This window comes from Rhea americana, unplaced genomic scaffold (genome assembly GCF_003343005.1).
Source record: "Rhea americana isolate MKP2758 unplaced genomic scaffold, rheAme1 scaffold_17, whole genome shotgun sequence".
In the NCBI taxonomy this organism is placed as follows: domain Eukaryota; kingdom Metazoa; phylum Chordata; class Aves; order Rheiformes; family Rheidae; genus Rhea; species Rhea americana.
In genome coordinates this window covers 5,968,337-5,994,805 of record NW_028185816.1, presented here as the reverse complement: position 1 = coordinate 5,994,805, position 26,469 = coordinate 5,968,337, and the positions used below count along the sequence as shown (strand labels likewise).

General features: G+C 37.1%; 1 protein-coding gene across 3 annotated transcripts in view; it reads left to right on the top strand.

The window, feature by feature from the left end:
- Positions 1–26,469, top strand: part of NELL1 (neural EGFL like 1) — a 281,618-nt gene that overhangs the window by 65,623 nt on the left and 189,526 nt on the right. For all 3 annotated transcript variants that reach the window (XM_085300904.1, XM_085300903.1, XM_085300902.1), the window contains exons 9-11: positions 70–143; positions 5,889–5,988; positions 15,117–15,245. In XM_085300904.1, the coding sequence (XP_085157030.1) occupies positions 70–143; positions 5,889–5,988; positions 15,117–15,245 (303 nt within the window). The remainder of the gene's footprint in view (positions 1–69; positions 144–5,888; positions 5,989–15,116; positions 15,246–26,469) is intronic.

Sequence of the window (26,469 nt, the reverse complement as noted above, 5' to 3'; positions counted from 1 at the left end):
TTTTTTTTCTTTTTAATTTTTTATTTTTATCTCTTTCCTCCCCCTCCCCCTCCTGTTGCCAAATTACAGCCAAGTGTATCTACGGAGGCAAAGTGCTAGCAGAAGGTCAACGAGTTTTAACTAAGAGCTGCAGGGAATGTCGAGTAAGTTTTTATCACATAAACTTTTCCTGATTTTAAATGAATGTGTAGTCTTCAAAAGTGACAATGATAAGTTAGTATATTTCTTTAGGCTTCTTTCATGCAAATGTGATGTCCCTTGTCTTGAAAAGGTTACCTTGAAGTCAGGGAAAGCCACAAACATGTAAACAAGGCAGGACAGTGACTCATTCAGGGTAATAAAAACATGAGTGAAATGACTTGGAGGGATGTTTTCTCTTATCTACTGCTTTCATGAGCTCTAGAAAGAGGCGGCATCTTAAGCCAGTCTCCGATTACAGCAACAGCTGCTAAAATTTGAAGAAACTTCAGTTGTTTGAGTTACTCTAGCTTTACCCTAGTATTGTTTAATCACAACGGTAATGGTATTAATGGTGGTAATTGGGGTAAATGGCGAAGGACTGGGCTGGAGTCTTATTCTGTCATGTTCATAGTGCTTAGGCAACTTAGTATTTAGGGTATAGGTAAAAGGAGCATGGATATAGGTATGTGGAGGATGTAGGTAAATGGGAGCATTTGTTACAGGGAGTGCTGCTGAATACGTGAGTGCTGTGCGGGGTGGGTAAGTGTGGCAGAGCCCGGTCGTAATCGAGACGAGCTCTAGAAGAGGAAGGATAGGCCCACTGCTCTGCTGAGGCGTGCTGTAACCAGAGCACGTGCATGCTCTAAGTACGACTTACCACTTCAGAAAGGCACAGCTATTCTGAACACGTTTGCTCTCGCATGTAATTTTCAAGTATTTTGTGCTTTACATCTTGCTGAATTTTGTAGAGGGGGAAGGGTGGTAAAGGGCAGGCTTACAAATGTTATTGACAGATCAGTAAGCTAGAACGATTATGAAAAACACTTGGAAAAGATCACAGCGATCTGGTTATTGTTGCGTTTGTGACTGAGTGTACAGAGTAGCAATTTTATGTTTGCTAATGGAAAGGGACAATAACCAGTTGCAGATGTTGTGAAAGCAGCTTATTGTGCAAAATAACTTTGCTGTTTAGTATATTCGGTTGTATAGGCATGCTCARCACCATATATACAAATACGTGGGCAAGGTCATTGCCTTGAAGACTAAGGTGCCTGTTGCGTTTAGAGCATCTCTTGCAATGTTTATTTGGGAGGGGAGGTGCCTATGTGAAATCAGGAGAGAAGAGGATTTTCACATTAAAGCGAAAGCTTAAAAGGTGATCTGAATGTTGCTTGTGGAATTCTCCTGCACTATAATTTCTTCATCATTATGAATCTGATAATATATTCAGAGAGATTAAAACCAAATATTGCCCATCAGCTATTTCTCATGTTAGAAATGACTGAAATAATAATGAAATATTTTTATATTGTATGAAAGTGTAGTGTGATATATTTGTATTAAAGTATATATAATACTTATTTTACTCACTTTTGAAGGAAATTGATACAGCAATGCTAATTACAGTCATGTCACAAATTGTATTATTCGCATCTTAGTGAAGATGTAAATAATGGCAATTCTTTACATCTTTGAAACAGCATGTTAATGAGATACCATGAAAGAAATGAGTCTGTACCAGCGAAAGAGTATTTCCATAGCTGTATTTCAAGAAGACATTAACCTAACTGGCAAAGCTTGTCGTTCTGACTTGGGAAAGTATTTTTAAACAAGTGTCTACCTCTGCTTCTACATGAGAACACATCCATAGACAGCAAGTGCTTAAAACTGTGTTTTAAGTTTGACTCTCTTGAAGCCTTAAGTGAAACACCTGCTTATTTGCTGCCTTTACTAGGCAAGGTATCAATGGAGGCTAGCCACTGTTCATTTACTATAGTGAATAGTATATAGGACACTGCTTCTCTTTTTGCGACATTTGTGGTACCACTAAAGAAAGAGCTTTATGCCAGTGAAACAACTGTCACAAATTTAATGTGTTTTGGTTTTTCCGGACTTGAAAAACAGACATCAAGTTTGAAAAGCTGTTGGTCCATGAAGGACATACTGTAGAGGGTACATGTCAACTGTCAATTTATTAGTGTTGATAAAGTTGACTTTAAAAACCTGAGGGGAAATATCTTTGGGAATAATTTTTCTGTCTGTAAAAAAGGATGTATTTGTAGGTGGATAAAGTAAAGAAGGATATATTTGTAGGTGGGGTAATGTCAAGAAGATGCAATTGAAATTTTACATTTGCATTATTATGTGAAGATGCAATTATTTTATGCTTGTGTAGGTACTGATCCAAGCTTAAGAGGGCTTTTAACTTGTATTTATTCCACCTAACAAAAATAATACTGATGGATTTGGATAGATCAAAGTTTTTCTTTGTCAGGCTATGTGGAGAATTTTATTTCTGAAAACTAATCCAGACTTTTATGCTACTGGTGGACAGTTGTTTGCTTGTTCCCAGCTGGAGTCCTGCCCACAAACAGTCTCTATATTAATCTACAGAGATAACATGAGTGCACCGGTGCTTCCCAGAAAATGGAGGCGTGCCTGTGGGTTAGAAAACTGCACCCTTCTGCGTTAAAATAAGTAGTTACTTAGGTAATGGTGCCCACTCTGGACGATATGTTTGCCAGCAAAGGATACATAAGAAGCTCCTTTTCAGTAGTGCTGGGAGTGGGCAGTCAACGAGTRCCGTACAAATGCTAGAAAGACAGACAAGGCTCCATTGACTTGCAAGAAATTGGACTTMGTTTTTCATAAAATTAAGGAATAATATGGTGCTGGGAATGGTAGTTTGGGATGTTATTTGGACCTTTCTGCTGGAAGGTTAGTCAGTAGTATCTAAAACAAGGAAAAACAACCCTAAAATGAAACAAAATAATTCCATTTGAAATCTTGCTGTTCTTTTCTCAAGTTAACCTTCTGAAGATGAACTGTCTTGAACTTGTGGTTCAGGTTGTCACTGATTAGGTTTAGAGTCGATTCTTTTATATATTTAACTTTGTAATTCCAAGAAATTCAATTTTATAGTTGTAAAAGTTTGATTCCAGATCCAATGCTTTGTAGATTGTATATCACAGTTGAAGCTGACCTATTTATTCCAGAAGAAAATATTTTTTTTGACATTTATTTCTGTCCAGATTCTGTGAAGGCATATGTGAACTGAGTATAAAAAGTTGCAGTAATTTTTCTAAGGCAGCCTGAAGCAATAGTTTTGAAAAGTATGAACTATTCTTGCTTATCCCAGTGGATACAATCTAAAAATCTAAAGATGATGATTCTTATAATTGGATCTGTGCTAGTTTATATCAGATTGATATTAATCCAAAGAATGTTTCAGCAGAGAAACATTTTTCTTGTTCTAAAACATAACTTCTGAATATAGGCTTGACTTGTTTTCCCAAGTCTCAAGTTCTGCAGAAAATATGAAACTTGAGGCAGGTAAAATCTTACAAAGTTAACAGAGCTCTCACTTAATTTTGTGCTTTTTATCTCCTTATGGTTCATTAAAGAAGGCGTGAGGTTTGAAATTTTTTGCTTTTTGACTCATCCTGACCACTGATTTGCCTTTCAAACAACTTCTTGATTTCTTGCCATCTATTTGACCAGATTTATTGTCAGTCAAGACTTTTCATCGGTACAGTGATATACTGTACCCTTTCTGCTGCAACTGTCTTGTGTGAGCTTGACTAAGCAATGAATTATAGCCAGTGCTTTTCCAGCTGGTAGTTTGATAACATGATAGTAAATGATGGCTCTGTGTGTCTGGTTCTTGCATCACTTCTGCTGCTGCAGTAGCATGGGMAAGCTTGTGGGATTCCTCCCTTTCACTTATGGAAGTGAGGTCAGAAGAAGACCTAATACCTCCATTTAACTTCACTGTTTGTGTGGGTACTTGCTTAGAAGATGCATTCTGTATGAYACCCTAGGGAGCATTTTTTAAAAAAAAAGAAGAACAAAAAACTGATGCCTGTGAGTTTTTTCATTATTTATTTTTCATGGCAACAACTAGTAGAACTTGCCAATAAAGTACAGCTGGGAAGTGAAATGGCTTGGCCACGCTTAACCTCTAGGTTGCAATCTCAATGGCAGCCACCAGAAGTGATTGTAAAATGGTCAGTTTTGCATTCCCTATGTCTGCTAAATTTACTTTTCAATTACAAGTGCTGCTAGCTGCCCCACGCCTTGTGCGTCATTGGTGCATTCAGCGGGCATTTCTGCAGGTGGAGCTGTATAGGAGAGCTGGGAGAGCTAATTCTGGAGCCTGAAGCAGCAAAGCTGAATCAGAMTGGCACTCTGGTGAGGCTAATTGCCAGCAAAGAGTTATACTAATATTATCTCTACTGATTCTGGCACCTGAGGTAGACTTTCAGCGCAGCGTGGCACTGTCTTGTAAGTATTAGATAGACACCCATGCAAACATACATACACTAGATATATACATAGCYATATATATAATATATATTTTAGATATATGTATAAAAAGAATCTATATAGATATTTAGTTCTACTCTGCTGTTTTAGCCCCAGATGCATTTGAGTCACATTTTAGACTTTTCTGTGCAATCAGGATGGCTAGAAAATATCATTGTTTTATTTATTTTAAGAAAGTGGAAATTCTCACACCATTTTTTCATTTTGGCATCTGAGGCATCATGAAAAACATTTTGGGAAGAGTGAGGGCATAATTTGTATTAAGAAGGTGTGTTGGCAATGTAGCAGGCCACCTGCCTCCTTAGTGGAGTTTTCCAGTCCTTTGGCCTCTAAGAAAATGGGATCGCTTAAGTGTGGACAGTCCTGTGGGATAGTTGTTGTGACTCCTACTGAGCAAAAGACTGGTTGTTGGTATCTTCTTCCGCTGCTGGTTTGCAGTGATAACATACCCCTAGAAGAAAGGACGCTGATGAAGTAAACGAAGGTATGTGGAAGGTGGGAGGAGGAGGGAAAATAGGAGGCTATTTTGGCACATGTGTTTAGAATTAAGCAGGACAACTGTTAATCTGGAGATATGCTGGGTCAGAATTTGAGCTGATTTCCTGGACTGGGAAGAAGATGGAGTAAAATGATGATGCAAAATCTCCCCAAATAGCCTTATGTTTATTATTTTAGAAATTTCTACACCAGCAGTTGGACTTCCCTTACACAGCCTTATTCGTTTTAAATCTAGAATAAATCAAAATCATGCAAGTGTCTTTACCTAGACATGCATTTTACACAGCAATTTCTTGTTTGGATACCTCAGGACTGGATTTCTGCACCGTTATACCAYTGAAGGACCTAGTTTCTTGAAATCAGTTTATCAGTACTTTTAAAGAGCAGATGCCTGTAATTTGTACACAGCAGGACAATACATGACACTTAAACATTGGTCTTCTCTCTGCTATATTTACTTGTGTTAAATAAAATATCAGTGCRGTATGTAGGATATGAAATTACTGTAAGAGGAGTAAAACTAGGACTTACTTAAAGCAGAAATACATTCTTTAACTAAAACCTGGAGTGAAATACTTTAATTCCTTCAAATACTTAAACAGGTTACAGGAAGGAAGAGAACTATAGAATTTTGAGCTAAGTGTCAGTTTTTTTTTTTCCTTTTTCTGTTTTTCCCCTTTCAACTGTGGGCGTAGAAATGTCCAAGTAGATTAACGTTAGATTTGATGTTACAGTGTAAAGAATGAATTCAACTTGCTGCCTGTCAGTTTACTACTGTTGTTACTAAAGATTGCCAGAGTTATAGATTGAAAATTGTGTGATCTTTGCCATTGCACATATTTTCATTAATGTCATTTTTTAAAAAAAATGTTATTTATTTCCAGAATGGAGTTTTAGTAAAAGTAACAGAGACTTGTCCTCCATTGAACTGCTCGGAAAAAGACCACGTTCTTCCAGAGAACCAGTGCTGCAGTGTTTGCAAAGGTAAGCCAGAGACTATGCGTGCCTGGAAGGAATRTATGTCGCTGATATAACTGGGGGATACACTGGAATGAGCGATTCCTGTTTAATGAGATGATAGGTACCTCTACAAAGCTGGGTCTGTAATTAGCCTTCACATAAACTAGTTGGTGCTATTCCTTTGGGTAGAAGAATTATCAGATACAAAGCTGTARTTACTCTGGATTATAAAGAGGAGGAGGGAGGAAAGGAAGAGGTCGGGGAGAGAGGGCGTACAGGACCTGGTGTCCTTGTGAATTCCCCTCATTACGAGTTATTTGAAACAGAGATGTTTTGTGCCACTTGAACTCGGAACTGCGCTGGATGTGGAGGGTGCCAGGCCCTTTGGAAAGGGCGTTTGAGCTGCCTGTTGTAAACGTACAGTAATAATGTTAAGATGTAGGTATGTACCTCAGAAATTTTCTAGCGAGAGGACATTTCCAGGCTTAGATGGCTGTGAGGGCTGCTGGTCTACCTGCTCGCCTGTGCATAAATTTCTCCCATGTGTCGTTGGAGAGGCCAAAGGAGGGACTCTGAATCTCTCYCTTAGCCAATAAATATTAATAAATATTTGTGTAGTTAAATGCTTACTAAGGCCTTGACCTTGCGAGCATTTGTACGCAGTTTCAGGGGCCGACACGTTTGAGACTGCTTGCTGGATCAGGGACTAAGGATATACATTCCAATTTTTTAAAGCAGTTTCTAGAAACATCTCTAGCTATTTAAGTAAGCAGTAAATGTTGCTTTTCTCTCTCTCGGAGGACTGGGTGTCTTAATGATACTGCTTAACAGATGGTCCAGTTTGATGTAGTGCAGTACTGAAAAAAAATAAGCTTCATTACTTAAAAGCATTAGAAATTTAAGAGCTTCAAAATTGATGAAAGATAAGCTCTATAATTAATCGTTTCTATATTGTTGTTAATTATGTGTATTTTTTTTAGATATATACCCTACATCTGTTTTTATTGTTTATAAAATACCATGACTATGGATACTTATGTGGTGGTCTCTCAAAGCAATGGAAGGAAATGTACCTTTGCTTCCTATGAATGCTTTTTTTTCCAATGCTTTCAAGTTAATGCATCAGACTTTCACTTCAGTTCTGCATTAGCTGACTGCTAAAACAATACTTCCTTCTTTCTCTGTTTCATCTTTGCTTTGTAAATTTTGTTTCAAATTTACATTTAGATGTGATTAATTTTGTCAACTTTCTAAACTGCTGGGTTGAGGTTAGCACTCCTAAATTGCTTTTTATTTCTTTAAATAGAATATATACCACTTGACATTTTCTGTCAGTTGCACGGAACCCCAAGTGGTAGTATATAATGTTATCATCTGTAGAAACACTGGTGTAAAAAAAATGATGTTTATAAACAATTTGATATATTGTGTGGGTYTTATTATGCAAAGAGGTGCCTCTTGAGATGACAAGCAGACTATGGTTTCTGGTCCCATCCTGTACCAGCATGTATTTTGTGGGATAGGATGTAGGATGCACTTCCCGTGTTCGGCAGGAGCGACCTCTTGCAGAGACTCTACGCAGCTTTTACTGTCAAGAAAAAATTCTGAGGAAGAAATACTGTAGTAAACATAGTCTTGAGTGATTGGAGCATTTATTGGAAACCCACATGGATTGTTTGCACATGGTGTGCACATTTCATGTCACATGTTATGTATGATGGCACAGATAGGACTTTGGATCGYGTCCAGGCAGGTTTTGAGTATCTCCAGAGAAGKAGACTCTACCAYCTCTCTGRGCAACCTGTCCTTTGCACTGGCCTTTAGCTGTAACTATTAACAGGATGATTAATAAGCTTTTACTAGTAGGCGGTAACGTTAAACTTTGCATAGAATTGTTAGTCTCATTTATCAGTACATACTTAATGATGGATAGSTTTTATTTTTATATCAGTGTATCCTTTCTTTAATATGTAGTTTCTGAAACACAAAAACTTCTACTGAATTCCATATTCTGTAAAAATTATAAAATACCTTTGTTAAATTGGGGAAGGATAGGAGGTTTGCAGCTTGTGCTATGCTAACTGCAGCAGATGAATTTCTGCCTAATGAAAGGATGAATGTGAGGGATCAGCACATGGAGTTAAGTATGGAAATTTTATTATGTTGTGGTATAAGACCATACCCTTTTCAGGGATCTCTGTAATACCTACCACAATAATAAGTTAATGCCTAAAATAAAATAGGGTGTGTAGGGGAAGAAAAAGTATCTGTGATGTTTATGGTGATTGAAATTGTGAGTCAGCAAAGTACGAGGTTGAACACTGTAATGCACACAGCTGGTGGGCTCCTAGGTGGTCATTATTGTTTCTAAATGGTTAGAAAAGTACAAACAGCAGATGATACCTTTTCTTTCTCAGCCTTGCTACATGTGCTTATAATATAGCAAAAGCTAACATACTACTAGAAACTAGTAGTTTCTAGATTTCAGTGGAATGATTGTATAAGGCGTGCAGTGAAGTAGGTAGAGTATGGAAGAACTTTGGTRTAAAATAACAGGTTTTGTGAACTTACATATCTGAGCACAAGAATGAGTCTCTATCAGATCCATATATATATCTGAAAGTTTACYTACCTGGGATATATCTAGTTTTGCCCTTCACCTGCGGTTCTTCCATCAACAGTGCACTAACTTGTTGTACTTGAGTATAAATGTCTCCTTTATACTTTTCAGCAGAATAATGTAGTATTAGTAAGCTCTATTTTAGGCTTACAAAAGTTTTAGTTAATTGTAAAATTTTACACAGAGTCTTTGTGTAATAAAATATGTATTTTACTACTTTTTGGTGAATTGTTCATTTTCCCTTCAGCATGCCTATACATTTTTTTATAGCCCAGGAGCAAATCTAATACAAAATATAGTGTCATAAAAATGTTTTATTCTTCCTTTTAACTGTTTTCCTCCTTGCCAGAGACAGTGTATGTTTTTGAAAGAGTGATTTTTTTTTTCCCTCTTTGGAATGAGTGATTCAAATAAAGTTTCAAGAGAGTATTTTTTTTATGTTGCTATGCTCACAATTTTGGTATGTAAGAAGAGACTCAACAACCCTAGCTGCTTAAAAGAGATGTTACAGATAATGAAGGAGTGCAAGTTGTTTGCTTTCTGCAGAAAGTAATTTTTATTTGCTATTACTTTCTTTTTTATTTGCTATCTTTAATATGGTTTGGCTGATAGAACTAGATTGACTGACACTGGAGAGCAGGAGGTGGAGAATCCCACTGATGAGCTGGARTGTGCATTTTACTACAGAAAACAGTAGCTGAAACCAAAAATGAGGCTTCTGCCATACTTAGGTATATTGCATTGTTGTGATTTAAGAGAGTTCCCAATTCTTTCAACAGCAGCTTGGGAAGGCTCTTCAAGTAGGACATTTTTCATTTCTCCCTCTGTAGCTGTGGAACCAAGTTTTTGCTTTTTCAGAAATCAAATGTYCCTTGTGCATTGCTATGATGTACGAATTATTTCAAGGTGTAAATTTTCACTATTTTTTTCATTTGGAGGTTGGTAAATATGAATTAGTTACTTCCTACACATAGTTATAGTAGTATTTAGGATTTAGAAGTACTCTATTATCTTCAAAGTACTTTTCTTTATAAGCTTGTTAGGCTTTGCAGTACCATTATTCTAATGCATACAAATAAACAGCGTGTAATAAGGCCCTCATTCACATAGCAGCTTGGAAGAATCTGTAAAGTTACTGTTTTATGTCAAACTGTGAGTTCTGGGACCATGGTCTCAGAAGATATAAAAGCTGTGCAAAGTGCTTCATTGCTCATGACTCATTAAAAACTGATTCAGATCATGAGAGGGCATAATTGCTAGTGYAAATTTTATGACTCTTCCTGTGAGTTGTCCTGCAGATTTGCTCTACACATTTATGCAATAAATGTGGGGCTGAACTGCAATAACTGTAATGATTTTGAGGGTGAAATTACTTTGGACCTTTTGAATATTGCTAATCCTATTAATGAAAACATCACCAGTGTTGTTCTTAGAAGGCTCTGACATGTGAAACAGTGAACATGTGGATTGTTGAACGGCTAATGAAGAGAGGTTTTAAAGTTTCTGAAGTGAATGACTAGGGATATTGGAGGAAGTACAGAAAGACGTTACCAGACACCCAGAAAGATGGGGACACATCACTGCTGACCATGTGAAGCTGAAGTGATATAGAATATATTGATTGCACCCATAGTCTTGGATGAGTTCTTGCATCCTTCAACCAGTAATTAAGCTCAATTAGCAAACACATTAGGTGTTTAAATAACTCGATTACAGTGCAAAGCAKGTTTATGTGTTACTCCAGAAAAGGAGATTCTGGGAAGCAGGCCTGAAGGTGTAGAGAAGTTTGTAAAACTAAGAATAGTGCTTTAGTGGCCAAAAATGGAATACATGTTTAATTTCAGATAACCTACTTGAGACCTCCAAGTCCTCTAAGTGCAGCTCTTGATGCTACAGAAGTGATATTTTTAGGTCTGGTAGCATGAAATCTGAACCTTTTCATAACTGTCCTACCACATTTATTAATGGTCATTGTGCAATCAAATATCAGAAGTAGAAGGAGGAAGATACAAATACACTCTTAAGAAAAAAAATGAAGCAAACATTTCAGCAGCCTCGATAAGGAGGAGAATAATGTTATCAGAAATGTTTGAGGAAGGAACAGAGGTCATCAGGCTCATCAAAAATCTGAACGCGCTCTTCAATATTTAATTCCCCTCATGGTACTATGTAATTGTATCTTGAATGTCTTGAATGACTTTGAAGGACTGTTGTGCACATTTRTGATTGCCTGTGTATGTGTGGGGGAAATAGTTTCTGACATCTGTTCTGAGCGTGTTTATCTGTAATTTTAATTCAAGCTCACTTGCCTTGTCATCTGTGTTGGCCTGAAATTAGTTTAGATTATCAGAACTATTTAAGATTTCGTGTGCTTCTGTCAAATCCTCTCCAATTGCTGGCTTGCTGGGACGTGATGATTCTATTTAAAGCCTTTTCTTGTATTTAGAGGGGAGCTGACTGTCTTAGATAAGACTTTGCTGAATATTCTGAAGTCTCAGTAATTCAGTTGTTTTCACCTGGGCAATAGGAATTTGTGCCCTCTGCTAGCTACCACCTGTARCTGGGATTCTCACATCACACTGCAGTATCAGCAAGTCTTTTTACTGTGTGCTTAGGTATTTTAAAGGAACTTGTAATCCATTTCATAGCAAAGAACTGATAAAAATCAGATGTCTGCRTTCTTTTCCATTCTGCTGTCTTGAGGATAAATAATTGCTCCTGTGAATAGATTGGCCGTGCATAGGTTGACATTTAAGTCAGTGCCTAGGTCCCCCCTGCTTAGTCAAAAATGAAAGCGTATTCCCTGTTGGTAGGCCCTGTGCGTGTTCCTGACTGTTTTTCTGAACAGGAGTGAATTAAAATATATGCCGAAGTTTGATGTTGAGTTGAGACTGTTAAAGGTGAGAAGAGCATAGGTAGCTTATTTCTTCACATTACTGTCCAAATACCAGGTGGTCTTTATTTGCCTGAAGAGCTGGGATAGCACTTAAGGCAAACATGAACTAAGATAAAGTAGATAGCACTTTATTATTTCTTTGCATCCAAAGTCACAGCTGGGAGGAATGAGTCTGAGAGAGTCAAGAGCAATACTTCCTAGGTATGCTCCTCTTAGCTCTTTTGAAATGCTAAATGTGCTTCTTCACTGAACAAGAAAAACTCTTACAAGAACCTCTGATCCATGGTGTGCCTGCTCTGATAGAGGCACAATGAGCCCTTACTCTTCAATACYGTCATGTTTGGGTTTTCTGCTGGCTAACGCTAAGTTACCTTTGTTTTGCAAAAGCTTGGTAACATACAGTGTTGAAGCAACGTGCATGCTCTTAACAGAAATGGCTTGCCACATTCCATTTATGTAGGTATTGAACAAGTTTTCTGAAATGCTGTGGGAAATTGAGATTGAGTCACTCTTAGTCAATGGTCTTAAAAGGTAGGAAACAGTATTTTGCAAGTCTTTTATGATAATGAATGCCAAGGCAACCTACAGATGTGGTAGGTGTTTTAACAATTTGTATTCCTAATGAGATGAGAACAATAAAAAGTTCTTTAGAGCCTCTAATTACACAGAGTTAAATTACAAAACTGAAGCATTACTGGCATATTACTTTGTTCTTCTGTGCTCTTTTCACAGACTTCAGCCTTGAAAAAGTCTTAYTCTGAATGAAGATGGTTCATCTCAAATAGAATTGATAATAAGGCGTCAAAAGCAATATGGATTTTTGCAGAGTTAAAAAAAAAAAAAAAAAATAAAGGCAGCAGCGTTAGTGGAACAAAATGGATGGTTAGGATGGATAGATAGAATGGATAGATGGTCATTGTATCTATTTATGAATTTCATATACGGCAGATCACCACAGAATTCATAGAACTATGCTGTGATGGGGAAAACTAATCAAGGGCTTGTGCTTTGGAGAAAGTGTTGCTAGGGCTGGGTAGGCAATCTAGGATTCAGGACTTGTGCTGGAACTCTGAGAAGTCATCCCTTTTGCCACTGTTAAATTTAATGCGAGCTTATCAGCCGGAGTCTCCCAATCCAATCACATATAGAAGAAAAATACCATTTTGTAAACAGTAGATACGTGATAAAATGCACAGTTACAGAGATAAAAACAATCTAGAATAAAAGGTTTTTTTTGGTGCGTAAATTTTTTTTTAAGGATTATTCTAACTAAAAGATACTGAGAAAGATGAAATACTTCATGCAAGTTTGGAAGAGTGAGAGACRTAACAAATCCAAAGACACTAGTAACAATTCACACTAAATTAAAACATTTTCCCATATGGTGTTTGTGTAGTACCTAGCCTAGCATACTAATTGTTACTGAGGCTCTTAATAGTAGTAGCTAACAATAATAATCAAATATAACACTATAAATGGRTTTAAAGAAGAATTATCATTGTAAAGTAGCAGGAAATAGGGTGTCATAGTCTTAGGGAAAGCAGTGACAAAATGTAAAATTCTTCATCTCTTGCGTATTATTCAGAAGGCTAACAAACATTAATCCTACTCAGAGAGTATAAATTAGATGCTGAATGGATAAGTTTGGGGAGATGGGTTCCAGTGTTCAGTTTCAATTACAATTGTAAAGGCAGAAATGAAAAGTCAAAGACCTGTGATAACATAAATGGCTACAGGCAGTGGAACTGCACCCTTTTTACCAGTGTAAAATGTACCCAGGCTTGATGAGGCTGTATTTGGAATACTTCAGTGGTTTTTACCAGACTATGAAATGAATGAAGACTAGAAAGAGTATCTGCAGTTTTCATTACAGGAGACAAAAAAAAAAAAAAAAAGGCCCAAAGATATGGATTGCTTTTTTTGAGGGATGCGGGGGGAGTTGAATTACAGTGAAAGAGCAAGCTAACTGAGCACAAGGAAGATACCTTGGTTGTGTAAGTATAGTATAGTAAGTTTAAGGATAGAGTTGGACATTGACACTGAGTAATTATTTACCTTGCCATTAAGTGTTTTATATGTATGTTTTTATATGCATACATATATTTGATGATTTGCAACCAAATACTAGGTTAGCCTTCCTAGTCAGACTTGGAAGGCTGGAGTGTACTAAAATGACAAAATTGAAGTTCTAAACTAATAGATGACTGAAATGTGTGTTTAAAAAAAAAAAAAAAAAAAACTTCTCCCCTTCCCCCCGCCCCAATCTGAAAATTTCCTTAAGTGAAAATTACATTTAATGTGAGCTGATCTTTCCAGAAGTTCCCTAAATATCAAAGCAAAGAGTATGAACAAGAGCATGATCTGAGCTTGACATTTACACCTTACAAGCCCAAAYTGTCTTTTTCTTAGCTGTCTTTAAGTGATTTTAGAAAGTTTTAGAATCAGTGAACTAGAACTTTTACTTTGCTCCTTTATGAGTAAATTGACAAAAGCTGTACGTGTATATTCATAGAAGTGCAAATTGGAATGCATGTTGCTGATGTTTTGCCTATGTTTCTGGTATGTGTAGTTCAAAGTCATGCTTGTAAATTTTTAAGTCATCAAAAAATGATAAAAGAACAAAAAAGCCCACCTCCCTCCTTCCAGAGAAGGAGAAAAACTGAGAAAGACTAAGAATGACCAAAATCAAATTTATCAAATTTATTTGTATATCTTAAGCCAGTAGAAATTGACTCCTGGTATTAATAGGAAAAAAAAATCAAAAAAGCCATCAATTAAAAATATCAAATTCTATGARGTACTGTCCTCTCTTACAGTACTTCTGGTGGAGTACCTTAAGAAGTATAAGGTTGCAATTACTTTTACCTTTGGACTTCAGAGAGATTTTGAGACATGCTTGAGAAGTGTTGAAAATCAAGAAAAAAAAGAACTTCAGTCAGTTGTGCCTTTGTAGAAGGAAGCAGGAAATTCATCATGTTTTTAGAAATTACCTATATCCCATATAATGTTATTTCACAAATAAACTACTGAGAATGTGCCAAGGGAAAATGAGAGATTAATAAAATTTCTCCGTTACAAAACGTTGCATATTTTTGAGGTTAATTTTAGATTATAGAAACAATCCGGTTTTCAAGTTACAATGATAAAGCAGTATACGAAGTTGTCTTGATTATCAGTGTAGTTTTGTGTTCTAATGCAACTTCTCATTTTTGCCTAGATTCTTCTAAACCACATGCTTGATTGTGCATAATTAGAGAATTGTGAAGGGTTTTTAAAAACACTACACTTTTTGGTGTAGGTTGGTTTCTTGGTATCATGCTGAGGTGACATTTTGGGTAGGTTCAGTGGAAGATTAATGTATTGGCATGGCTTCCTGCTTTGAGTAATCAGAAAGCGTTTTGGTTGACTAAAAACAGTCATACAAATACCTTTTTTTAACAAAATGACATTACTAAGAATGGCTTGATAGAGGAATCTGAAAACTCTTATGTGTACTAGGTTGGATAGAGGGAGAATTTCTGGAAAGTAGTAAGGCAAAGGTTATCTGAAGAGTAATACAATCAATATAAATTCTATATTCTGAATGTCTGGAATAAACATGTTTTAATACCTGGTTGCATGTTGCTTGTATTTCAGGACATAACTTCTGCGCAGAGGGGCATATATGTGGTGAAAATTCAGAATGCAAGAACTGGAACACAAAAGCTACTTGTGAATGCAAGAATGGTTATCTGTCTGTCCAAGGGGACTCTGCGTATTGTGAAGGTAAACAAAACGGTCAAAGACCTGTCCCCTTAACAACCTACTCAGAAGTGCAGTGTTAAATAATGATTGGAGAATGAATTGCATTGCTAAGTTCAGTTTTCAAGATGGTGTATATCGTAAGGGCCCCTTTTCCTTGAAAATTTCACATTTGAGATTACTAGAAAGGCAGAAATGCTGCCGGACTGTTCAGATTACCTTTCTATGGGCACGCTTTGCTGTCGCGCTCTTGCCTCAGCGTGCCATGGCCGTGCTGTCGTTACAACTTCCAAAATACCACTTTTCAGACAGAAGTACATACCTTGTAAGATGTTTTTTAGAGAATGTCTTTATAGCATGTATTAACTTATGAAGCGGGAATTCCGGTAGCATTTGTTAGAAAGCTAAGTGTGAAGGTTTATGGAGGCTGGCCATAGAAATGGTGATCTGCAGTACTTGGTGAAGTGCTTCTGTGGGCCAGGTACTTTTCTGAAATGGTCTTCCTATTACACAGAAGAGACATATTTCAGAGACGAGCGTAGCTGAGGTACTTCTGAAGATGTATTACTTCATCACAGGAAAGAATGCACGATGGCTTTCTTATGCTCTCCCTCTCCCTGTGCTACCCTGTTTTCTATAGCTTGCTCTTACTGGTAACTGTGACTGACAAATTAAAAACTAAATTGATGAATAACGYGTTCCTTCCTGCCTTTGCTTTGTGAGGTTGTTTAATGCCCTTATTTATCAGGTTGTAATATTTAATCTTTTGGCCATCATAGGACATTTTTGCAGTACTTTATAAAACCATTTGCCCAGCTGCCTCTTCCTAGCAGTGTTGATGGAAGGGAGATGACATTTTTGACAAGCTGTTAAAATATACTGGAAGAATATGAAGGCAAGATGAAAGAATGAAAAACAGACATACATGAACTGGCTTAAATGATCCTGTTTTCATGGGGATTCACCTTATAAGTGAATAGGATTACTTTAAATATCATTTTATAAAGTTATTCAATAAATTAATTACAAATCTTACGACATTTCATCAGTCTGCCAACAAAAATTAAGCCTTCTACATACAAACTCTAAGGAACCAGGAAAACAGTTTACACTTCTGTTCTAAAGGCAGGCAGCAGAGGTGCTGTTTATTGAGAAACTTGTTTGTATTGCAAGGACTACTCAGAAATCAAGACATCAATAAGGCTCTTTATCAGGTGTGATACAGAATCCAGTATTTGATTTTTTTTTCTGATATTTTAAAGTAAAAATAGGATCCCATTCTGAAAACTACTTTCATCAGGTTTTAGTGTTTTATTAATGTTGTTGCAGATTCTCTTTTTTCTCTCTATGGCAGAAACTTAAACATCTTAGCTTAAAYATTTTGAAGATGTTGGCAGAACATTAACAATAGTGGAGGAGGGAAGGGAAAGGGGGCTTTTTGAACAAATTAGTTGAAATTACAACATCTTTGGTCTGTGTTGTATTGAATTTTTGAAGGGCAAATCAAGGCCCTGGCTTCTGTCACTGGATGAAATATGAGGCAACAGAACAAATATAGCTTGTTTTCTCTGCCTGAGAACATGGGATAGATAAAGGAGAGAGGAGGAGAATTTCTAAATGTTAGTAAGTTATGAAATTGCTAGATGGAGAGTAGTTTCTGGGCGATCGCTTAGAGAAGGGAAAGCTGTTTGGAGAGGTGAGGTACAGACTGATGAACTGACTGGCCAGGAGGTGACTCCTGCCCCGTCCCCACCCTTCACTGCTCACCACCATGGGACAGCTTTCTGCAACGCTACCTTTGGCTCTCCAGTCTCATTTCTCTCATCTGTGTGTTTAATCTACTAAACAGAACCATTTCCCAGTGGTCTGTATAACATCTGAAACGCATGTTGAAACTGTGATTTAAATCAAGACATAGGCATGCATCTGAAGACAGAATTTGGCAGGTTTTGGCATAAGYGTAAGGTTTTCTTTGCAGAGTTGTGGGTTTCCATATGTACTGTGYAAGAATTAAATAAGCAAAACACCTGAGCAGACTGAAGCACAGACCTGTAGAAGCACAGAAAATATAGAAGTCTCAGCTATAGTTTTGAATGCATCTTTGTCGTTCCTAAGCCTTTAAACTTAAATGGCACATAAGATTACTCTTTTCTTTGAAACAGTGAAGTTAAACTATTTCATATGCGTGACACATGCTGCTAAGYGGCACCTTAGTTCAAAATGTTTTGGATCATTAACTTGGAGCTTTGCAGATTYCTCATCTCTTCCAGCACATTTGAAATACTTGTGTATGTGAATTTTAATGTTTAGTATTAGTTTACCTTTGCTAGGTTTTTAGGGTTGTTTCTGTTCTCTCTTATTGGTACAGTCTTATCCTGTTGTGTGGTTGGRCTTTATGGCACTATTTTGATACTGTAAGATCTCTAAAGAACTCGAGTCTGTATTGCTTTGTTTTCACATGTATTTATGCCTTTTCTTTTAGCATTCTACATTCACATTTGTGTTACAATGGAAAAAAAATGAAATTTCTAGTCTGTCAGAGAATTGGCATCAACAGATTTGTTCAATAAATAAAAATAATTCTGAGAATGAATTCATTCTCGGCTGTTTGTCAAGTAGATAGCAGCTCATCATGTTAAAATATATGTGTAGGATAACTACTCACTATATGAGTACTTTTTTTTGGAATAATGTATGTATTTAGAGAAGACTGGTTTTGAAACAGATGAACAAACAAATGGAACTTGCATTGAATGAAAGAGATAACTGAAAATTCTCAGTGTTTGAGTAAAGCAATGTATTTCATTTAAAAACAGAAAAGTTTTTTGGACACTTGCCTATCTGTGTTGTACATCTGCGGCATATAGCATTTATCATTTGCAGAAAGATTTATAGAGATATTTCTATTTATTAGTAATGTTGAGCTTTAACATCTTTTCCTGCATATGGGAATAGCTAGGCACAAGTGTTAAGCCTAGCCTCTGTCACATATGCACAGGTAAATTCTGGGAACAGCCAGAGAGTCCAGTATCTGTAAGATGCAAACATTCAAGTTGAAGGTGTGAATTTTCAGCATGTGATGTGTGAGGGCTGAGAGCCATGTGCATGGTAGTYGGTTAGAGTAGTTCAGTGGCAAAACCAGGACTATAATGGGAAATTCATTTGAGCCTGTGTCAGTGCTGCTGCTTTCAGGTTTTTGACGTGTACAGCAGATATTTTATATTCCTCACTTCTCTTCAAAGCGAGAAAGCTCCACRGTCTTTGACCACTCTACAAACATGTATAGGACAGTCCTCATAATGCAGAGTAAGAGACAGGAAAGTGGAAGGTGGAGACAGCAAATGGAGAGTCTGAAGCTCAAATATGAAATTAGAAAACTCAGGTCAAATCAGTTGAAAGTTAGAYTTGTTGCTAGCATGGTTATCCTAATTTGCTAGATGCTAAGAAGCAAATGACCATCTCTTCTGTGAAGAACTYGGTGAGTTTCAGCTATATATTTCAAAGTGAAGAGCAAAAGCAGAACTACTTTTTCCCTCCACATTTCAGTTCTTGTTTCTTTACCGCTTCTAGCTTGAAATATTAACAGCCCTTTTCTGCCAGAAAAGTTGTTATATTGGTGCAAACGTGATTATGATCTAATTGCTGCTGGGCTTGGATTCACTGTGAAAGCTGTTTAGATCTCAAGTGGGATGAATCTCCCAGTTAAGGTAAATGCATGTCTCTTCTCACTGACCTTGGAGAGGGAATTATAGTACTCTTGACTTTATGGAACRTAATATTTAGGATGAATCTGGACCTACATTTAATTTGGAGTGGGGAAAAAGTGCATCAAACAAGAAAATTAGTATTGACCTTCTACCCTTCATATGGGACTACCTACCCTACAAGAAAACATCTAGTAAAAAGCATACAGTAACATATGAAAAGATACCTTTTCATGCTGCACAGGAGTATTATTTTTACCTTCTGGTTAACTAGTGTCACCCTGCATATTCCTGTGATAAAGAATTTAATGTAGAAAAACCTTTCCATTAATTAATGTGGGCACAGAAGGTTGATAATTCCATTTGATTGCTATTTTGCAGGGTGCTTTTTCACTATTTTACTGAATGTGGATGATGCATGCTCTATAGGATATCTTCCCTCCGTGTTCTGATTTAAAGAATATAAGCAAGATGTGTGAATTTGAGTTGGTCTTTTAGGAACAGATGACAAAAAGAAAGGTRTTTTGCAGGAAAATAAACAGAACTTCTGTGACAGATAGTTATTGGCCTGTTAGCCAATGGTTAGGGTGGAATATCTCAGGATAGTCTGTTTGCCCCTAAAGAAGAGGGCAAAATTTCTGAGGACAAATTTACTGTTGAGAATACCTGGTACTGGTTTTTGGTGAGTTCCCCCCTTCACTGGCCAAGTTTCATAGGTTAATAATGGCAAGATAAGCTCTGTGAGGAATATATGTTGRTGAAATTAATTCAGGCAGCAAAGTTAGTTTTCTTATATGACCTAATCTCTGAGGTCATCTTAATGCTATTAGCTCGGCCTGCAGAATTAATGAACTAAATTCCTTAATCTTTATGAAAACGCTTCCCCATTTTTGTCCTGATCATTCAGAATGAACTGGATTCAGTCACTTCTTTAACTTTCTGTACTCCAAACATTTGATCTTAATTTGTTGTTATGAAATTATTCCKCATTTCATAAATGTCACATAAGTCTAGAAATGCTACCCAAAGTCTAAGTGCTTTTCCAAAAACCTTCTGCTTGTTTTGTAGTATAAGGAGGAGGTATAATGATTTTCCAGGACTCACGGCATTGGGGGAGGTGGCATAAAGATGAATAAAATGATTCTTGCAATCTTCATCAAGGGAATCTTTTTCAGTTTGCTTAACTGAGTGGCAACAAAACATCCCAGGAGCATCCTTAGTTGATAAAGTTTCTGTTCTCTGTTGTATAATTTATATCAGTAACTCCATCAATCCAATCTGTCTGATATTTCCAACAATTATTGGCTGACTCCCCAGAGAATAATGTAATGCTTATTTTCCRTGTAAATTTGTTTTCTCTTAAGAGTAAGTTAACTAGTCTTGTACTGCCTGTGGTTCAGCATAACAATAAAGTACACTTACAGAAGTAGGATATATACAAACTTTACGTATTTGAGCACGGACTTGGTTTAATCTCTGATTTGCCATCTCCTAGAGAATATTTCTGAAACTAGAAAGTAGGAAAGAGGTGTAAAAAGAGATGATGAGATGGATTTAATTGAATAGTCTCTGAAAAAAGACAACTTTAGAGGTAAGACAAAAATTTCATTCTTGTTTTTAAAGCCTTTACTACCTTTTGGACCATTTACCTGGCTGTGCAGTGAATCATTTACTAAATACTTAATCCTGAAAACTGATAGTTCTCCAAACTTGAGCGCATGTTATATTATGGCCTCTTCCTTGCTTATTGTTATTCTGTACATAAGATCATAATCGTAAGATTAGGGGTAAATAAAAATTAGATACCATAGGGATTTAAACACATTCTTGACCTTTGCTTCCTATTAAGATGATCGTTCCCTTGTGGCTCATTGCATGCAGAAGTGTTTCAAAAGGAATCATCTTTCTCTCCTGCATTCTTTCCTATTTTTTAATGGGCGAATCTAAATTCGAGAATTTATGGGAAATCTTCCAAGTCCAGCTGGCGTCTTGTGCCTGAACTCACCCCCTCTTTAACTCGATGACTTTTTGTATTTAGGAGCGTGTCACTGTTGTACGGGAAGAACTCTCCCTATCCACTTGAATCATAAAACTTTTCAAATTATGGCCCAGAATTATAGGCATAGAAACTGAATTTGTGTAGGTAATACCGTATAATTTTGTTAAGGAGTCTAAATGTATTACAGTTGGTTGGCAATATTTCCTGTGTATGTTCACAGTTTATCAAGCTACCACACACTTTTGGATGTATCTTCTAGCAAGTGAAATGGGTATTTTATTTTTATTTATTCTTATTATGTATGTTAATTTCAGCAATTATAATGTTAATCATAACGTCAGTTAAATCTAGCTTGGATTATGGGATGGCACAGGTAAGATGAATTGGCACTGTGAACTCCAGGCTCTTTGTTTTCACTCCAGGCCATAGCAACAACAACAACAACAGCAAAGTCCCCCATCCTGTCTGAATTTTTTTCAGAAGAAGGTATGRAAGAAGTTGATAATTTCTGTCCAGGTTGTAGCAGCGCTCTTTAAGCCACAAGGATGGAAACTCACTGATGGCACCTTGTGAAGCTCCATTCAAGAAGCCGGAAACTGAATGGTATAAAGTTCTCTCTTCAGGCTTTCCAACGCTGATCCAGGCCAGCTTTCTGGGGCTTAGTGCAGAGCCAGCACAAAGCTGCTCAGTGGTACGAGCTCCCCCCCCAGCAAAGCCAGAGTCTGCCTGTGTCAAAAGTTTGCYGTAGCATCGGCGAAGGCTGTATTTCATTTTTATAGTTAAGTAAAAGGCTTTAGAGTCAGCAGGCCCTCAGTGTCTGAATGAGTGTCTGAATTTATTTTATTGTCCTAGAATTACATCTGTGAGTGAAAATAGAAAGTTTTCCTGAAGCTTCTAAATCTTTCATAATTTATCGTGTGAAGTTCTACAGTCCGGTTTGTAAAATGTAACTAGTCAAGACTAGATTGGGTCACACTTAGTTGTACTGAGGATTGACTTTCTCTGCAAGTAGCTGTGTTCAAGACAACACAATTGCTTGAGGACATTGAAAGTCAGCATGAGACTGTAAGCAGCTAATTTTCCTAAAACTCGTAGCWACCTAAATTATGGAAGACCCCTTCGTATTCTGCGTTATAGTGCCACCAAAATGGGAGAACTGCATTTTGCAGAATTAAACTTGTCTTTTATATTTCGTTCCTCCACAACTGCTGCATTCAAGAAATTTGCAGTCCTGAGCTAACGGGGTTGGGRTACAAAGGACAGTCTACCATATTTATTCCTTTCTGTGTATTCATGCTTTTTAAAACACTGACGAGGTTTGATTTATTTATATTTTTGTGTAGAAAAATATGCATAAGAAATTATTAATTCACGGTAAAAATTGTTAAATGTGTATTTAGTAACATTTCTTAGAGTATCTCCTGTGAAGTTCAAGCTCAGTTTCTGGGATTATTGCTTTCTTTTGGTGAATCCATTCTGTTAAAATATGATCACAATTACACAATAACATTTGTTATTTGAATTCTTTGTTTCTGCATGTTTTGAGCATTGRATCATTCTCTTCACTCAAGTCAGTTACTAGTAATTTATAAGTTATTAGAAGTGGTACAGAAGAGAATTTCCTAAAATTCATAGGATCTTACAGTACCTACAGAATGGTTTTGTTTTCTCTTTTAGTCATTATAGGCTTTTTTTTATTTTAAAGCAATACTTTGCCTATAATAGTTTCTATCCGAATGTCACAAAATATATGTATTTTTTGCTTCTTTTGACTTCTAGGATGTTTTAGAGTTGAAACATTTTACTAGGATTCAGGAAATTTAGATGTGGTGTCCTGATAGTTTCATGCACAGCCGAGACCAGGTCTGCGTAATCCTGCTACGCTCATCAGTGCTGCCTTTAATCCCAGACCTGAGACTAATCCTGTTAGGGTTCAAACTAGTATATGAGATAAGCATGAAGGCTTTGGGGATGGAGAAAAATGAGTGCTCATTTGCTCCTAAGCTTGAACCGAAGCATGCGGCACAGACTGCTCTCGGGCCCAGGCCTGTGAGGACAAATTAGATGAAGCTTTGTATCTCATGTACTTAACAATAAAATTCAAGTACTATTTTTTTTTATGCTTGTTGATTTTGAGCTCTACAAGTTAATCATCATCTCAGCATTTGGTTTTGTTAAGTAGGAGATTTTCTGAAGTTTGYAGAGGAATATTGTTACCTGTGAAGTAGCAAGATAACACTGCTGAGCTGGTTGACTTACACAGATAGGCAGTCARACTCTGAACCTGGGAGTGAATAAGCCTTGAACCTCAGGATTTTGCTGCTAGTTATTTTGAAACTAAAATCACATTTAATTTCCTTGTAATTTTTAAACGTGTTCCAGGCTCTTTTAATGCTTTCTTTTTCTTTTCATTTGGATTATATTGGATGTAATCATGAAATTCTTTACAGATAGGCGGATACATAAATATGTTGAAATATTCAAAGMTATTTACGTGGGTTTTGGTTTGATGAGAAGGTGTTTGTTTTCTGAAAACCATATAGAAATTTTTKTTGGAGAATTTGGAAGAAATCCTCMCAGAGGTCAGGAAAATTGACACATTTAATGATTTAGTTCCAAATGCAAAGACTGTCGCTATCAGCATGCTTTAGTGAAATGCAGAAATGAAACACTCCTGTTACAAACATACAGCAACAAGAAAGTCTCTTACCATACAAGGTGGCTTTTGATATGGTTCTGAAGATGARTGTTTCATAAAATTTAGCTCAAGTATTTAAACCTTYGACTAAATGCATCCTATATGTAACTATGGTGTTTACTATACAAAACTCCTATTGATTCTTACAAGCAGCTTAAGCAGAATAAGCGGTAAACACAGTTCTGCATACAGCCCACAAAGTCAGAGAGCAATCCACTGAGCTCCCGCAGCTGATACATTTTTTGCTGTAGAAAATAATTAGTCTACTGTTGAATCTTGTTCCCTTGCGTGGTGTTTCCCCTGCAACTGTTCTAATTTTGCTGTGTTGGCTCTTGGGAGGTGGCGTTAACGTTATGTAGTGCTGCATGAACCTTCTGTGTTGTTGAGATGTATGGCTGTAGTTTTGCATGGTGTCTGTTAACTTGGCTTCTGGATCAGCCTTTAATATTGGTCCTTCTGTTTGTCATCTCCACAAAAACCTTCCACACAGGATGTCAGTATTTGCAGCATTCAGCGTGTAACACAGTAAACCATAATGAACGTGTATTTTCTGTGCTGCCTAGATGCGTATGTGTGCGTAACTATATACACTGAATATCCTAATGGATTTACCTAAGGTTAAGAAAATCGTTGACAGTTGTTGATAGTGAATGATTGCAAGTGCACTGAACTTTTGTGTATGTTGAAACCATAGCGAATAGGAGAAAATCTGAAAATGTTACAGTGAAGGTCACCATTCCTGCCTCAAAGGCTGTCTCAATGGTGCTGTTTCAGTCAGACTGAAGTCTTCTCAGGGAGACTTTTCTTTTTTTGGGGGGGGAGGGGGCGGGAAAGCAACCCCCCCAGTCTCCTAAACATGTAGCTTGATACCAGTTTATTTTAAAGTTTACATGCTCTTTAAAAGAAAACACTTACCAATCTAGTTTAAGACTTCAGTTACTTGACAGTGCCAATTTAAGGCTTCTACTGATTTATGTAATTCTGTTTACTACTGAAAGTCCCTTCTCATGGTGGTAGTATTCAAATAATACATTTTTTATGTCTACTGTTTTCATAGAAAAAGACATTTTATTTTAAATGATGACCTTATAAAAGATGAATTTGAATTCATGCAATGTCTAATATAATCAAAAGGTAGACACTTAATCAATCAGCTCCTCCATTTGTGAGTTTATGGCTTTTTAAATGAGACGTCAGGCTGCTTGTATGCAACTTGCTAGTGGAAGAGGAAAAATTAAAAATGTCCTCCCCACCCCCCRCACCGCCCAAATAGTTACATATATGAAAGGCAGAGAAGGTGGATTTGCTAGTGGACAGAAAGTTTTCAAACAAAATACGTCAAAATTCTTTACTAAGTAGATTCAGAAGCCTGTAAGAAAATAATGTTTATGCCCTGTTTGCCTCTAGATGGATTATTTGCATTATCAAAACTGCTTTTATATTTACAAGTAGTTTAAATTCATACTGGAACTGCCAAACCTTAGAACAGTATAAGTGAAATTATTTGCCATCCCCTGGAGTTACTTTAGTTTTTCTGGTGTAATGTCATGCTGAGATTTATATGAAAATGAATTTTAATTTCTAATAAGGTAACCATATGTTTTGGAGCTGTTGTAATAAACTGTCATAAATAATTATGGTTCCAAAGAAATTCAGCCTTGCAACTGTCAGTTCTTATGTTAGTAACTTATATGTGGAAAGATTACAATCATTGCCATTAGAGGAAGAGCTCTCCGCACGCCCTCGCAGCGGCGGTGAGAAGCCCGCTGAGGCTGTGAGGTTCCCGTTTGCGTGGAGGGGCTGGGGAGGCTGCCTGCTCGCCGGCAGCCGCTCTCCCGCTGCCGAATGGCGCGCTTCTGAATTGCTCTGGCGGTAATTGGGTATTCTGTATATAAGACTCTGCTTGTTAATTTGCTTGATATCTTTTGTTGTTTGCTAAGTGTAGGCTGATCACTTCCGATACCGAAAACAAAACTCGTTTAGTTCACTGTCTGGATTTAAGTAGTTCACCGTCTTTCCAATTTGTACTTGCATTCAGTCTCCAGTACAGTAATTTTAGGAGCTGCTAGAATCAAGGTTTTTTTTTGATGCTCTTGCTCCAGATTTGGTGGCAGGGATGCATTTGTGTTTAGAGGTAGAGAGAGAGAGAGAGAGAGAGAGAGAGAAATAGGGGTGGAAAGGTCTGATTTACCTTCTATTTACCTTCTTAAAAAATAAACCCTCCTTTCTCTAGTTTTAAACATGGATTAAACAAAAGCACAGTGATATGTTGTTGGCTATTAATTGTAGCAGGGTCTCACCTAGAAGCTTACCAGTAGGGGGGAAGAAATATTACTGTGTCTTCCTGCTGGGTCAGCATCGTTATCTCTACACTATAGTGACCCCAGTAGCAAATTGTTCCCATTACGTGTTCCAGCATTGAAAGAGAGAGCGCTTCATGCCAGAAATGGTGACGTTACACATCTGTCTTAACCGTTGTGAGCAGAAAGAGCTCTTACTGCTCTTACGTTATCCATTAAGCCCCTGCATTGTTCCTAGTATTGCCAAGATTATCTTTCCTAAGAATTATAAGCRTAGCTCCGTACCTCATGCAAACTGTTGCAGTTCTGCTGACATCAGTAGAGATGGGGAAATTAGGGTAAATTTTTAGTGGAGCTGTGGCAGTTCAGACCAGATGAATGTTTGCAGCAAAACAGTTGCAGCAAAGCAAAGGCAGAAGTCAGTTGTGTTTGCAGTGATGATCAGAGATTGGTTCATGCTTGAGCTGGGCTATAAAATGCTGAGAATTGATTGTATATACTGTGAATGTTTTGATTAGACTTGTACTGGTAGGTGACTTCTTCATTT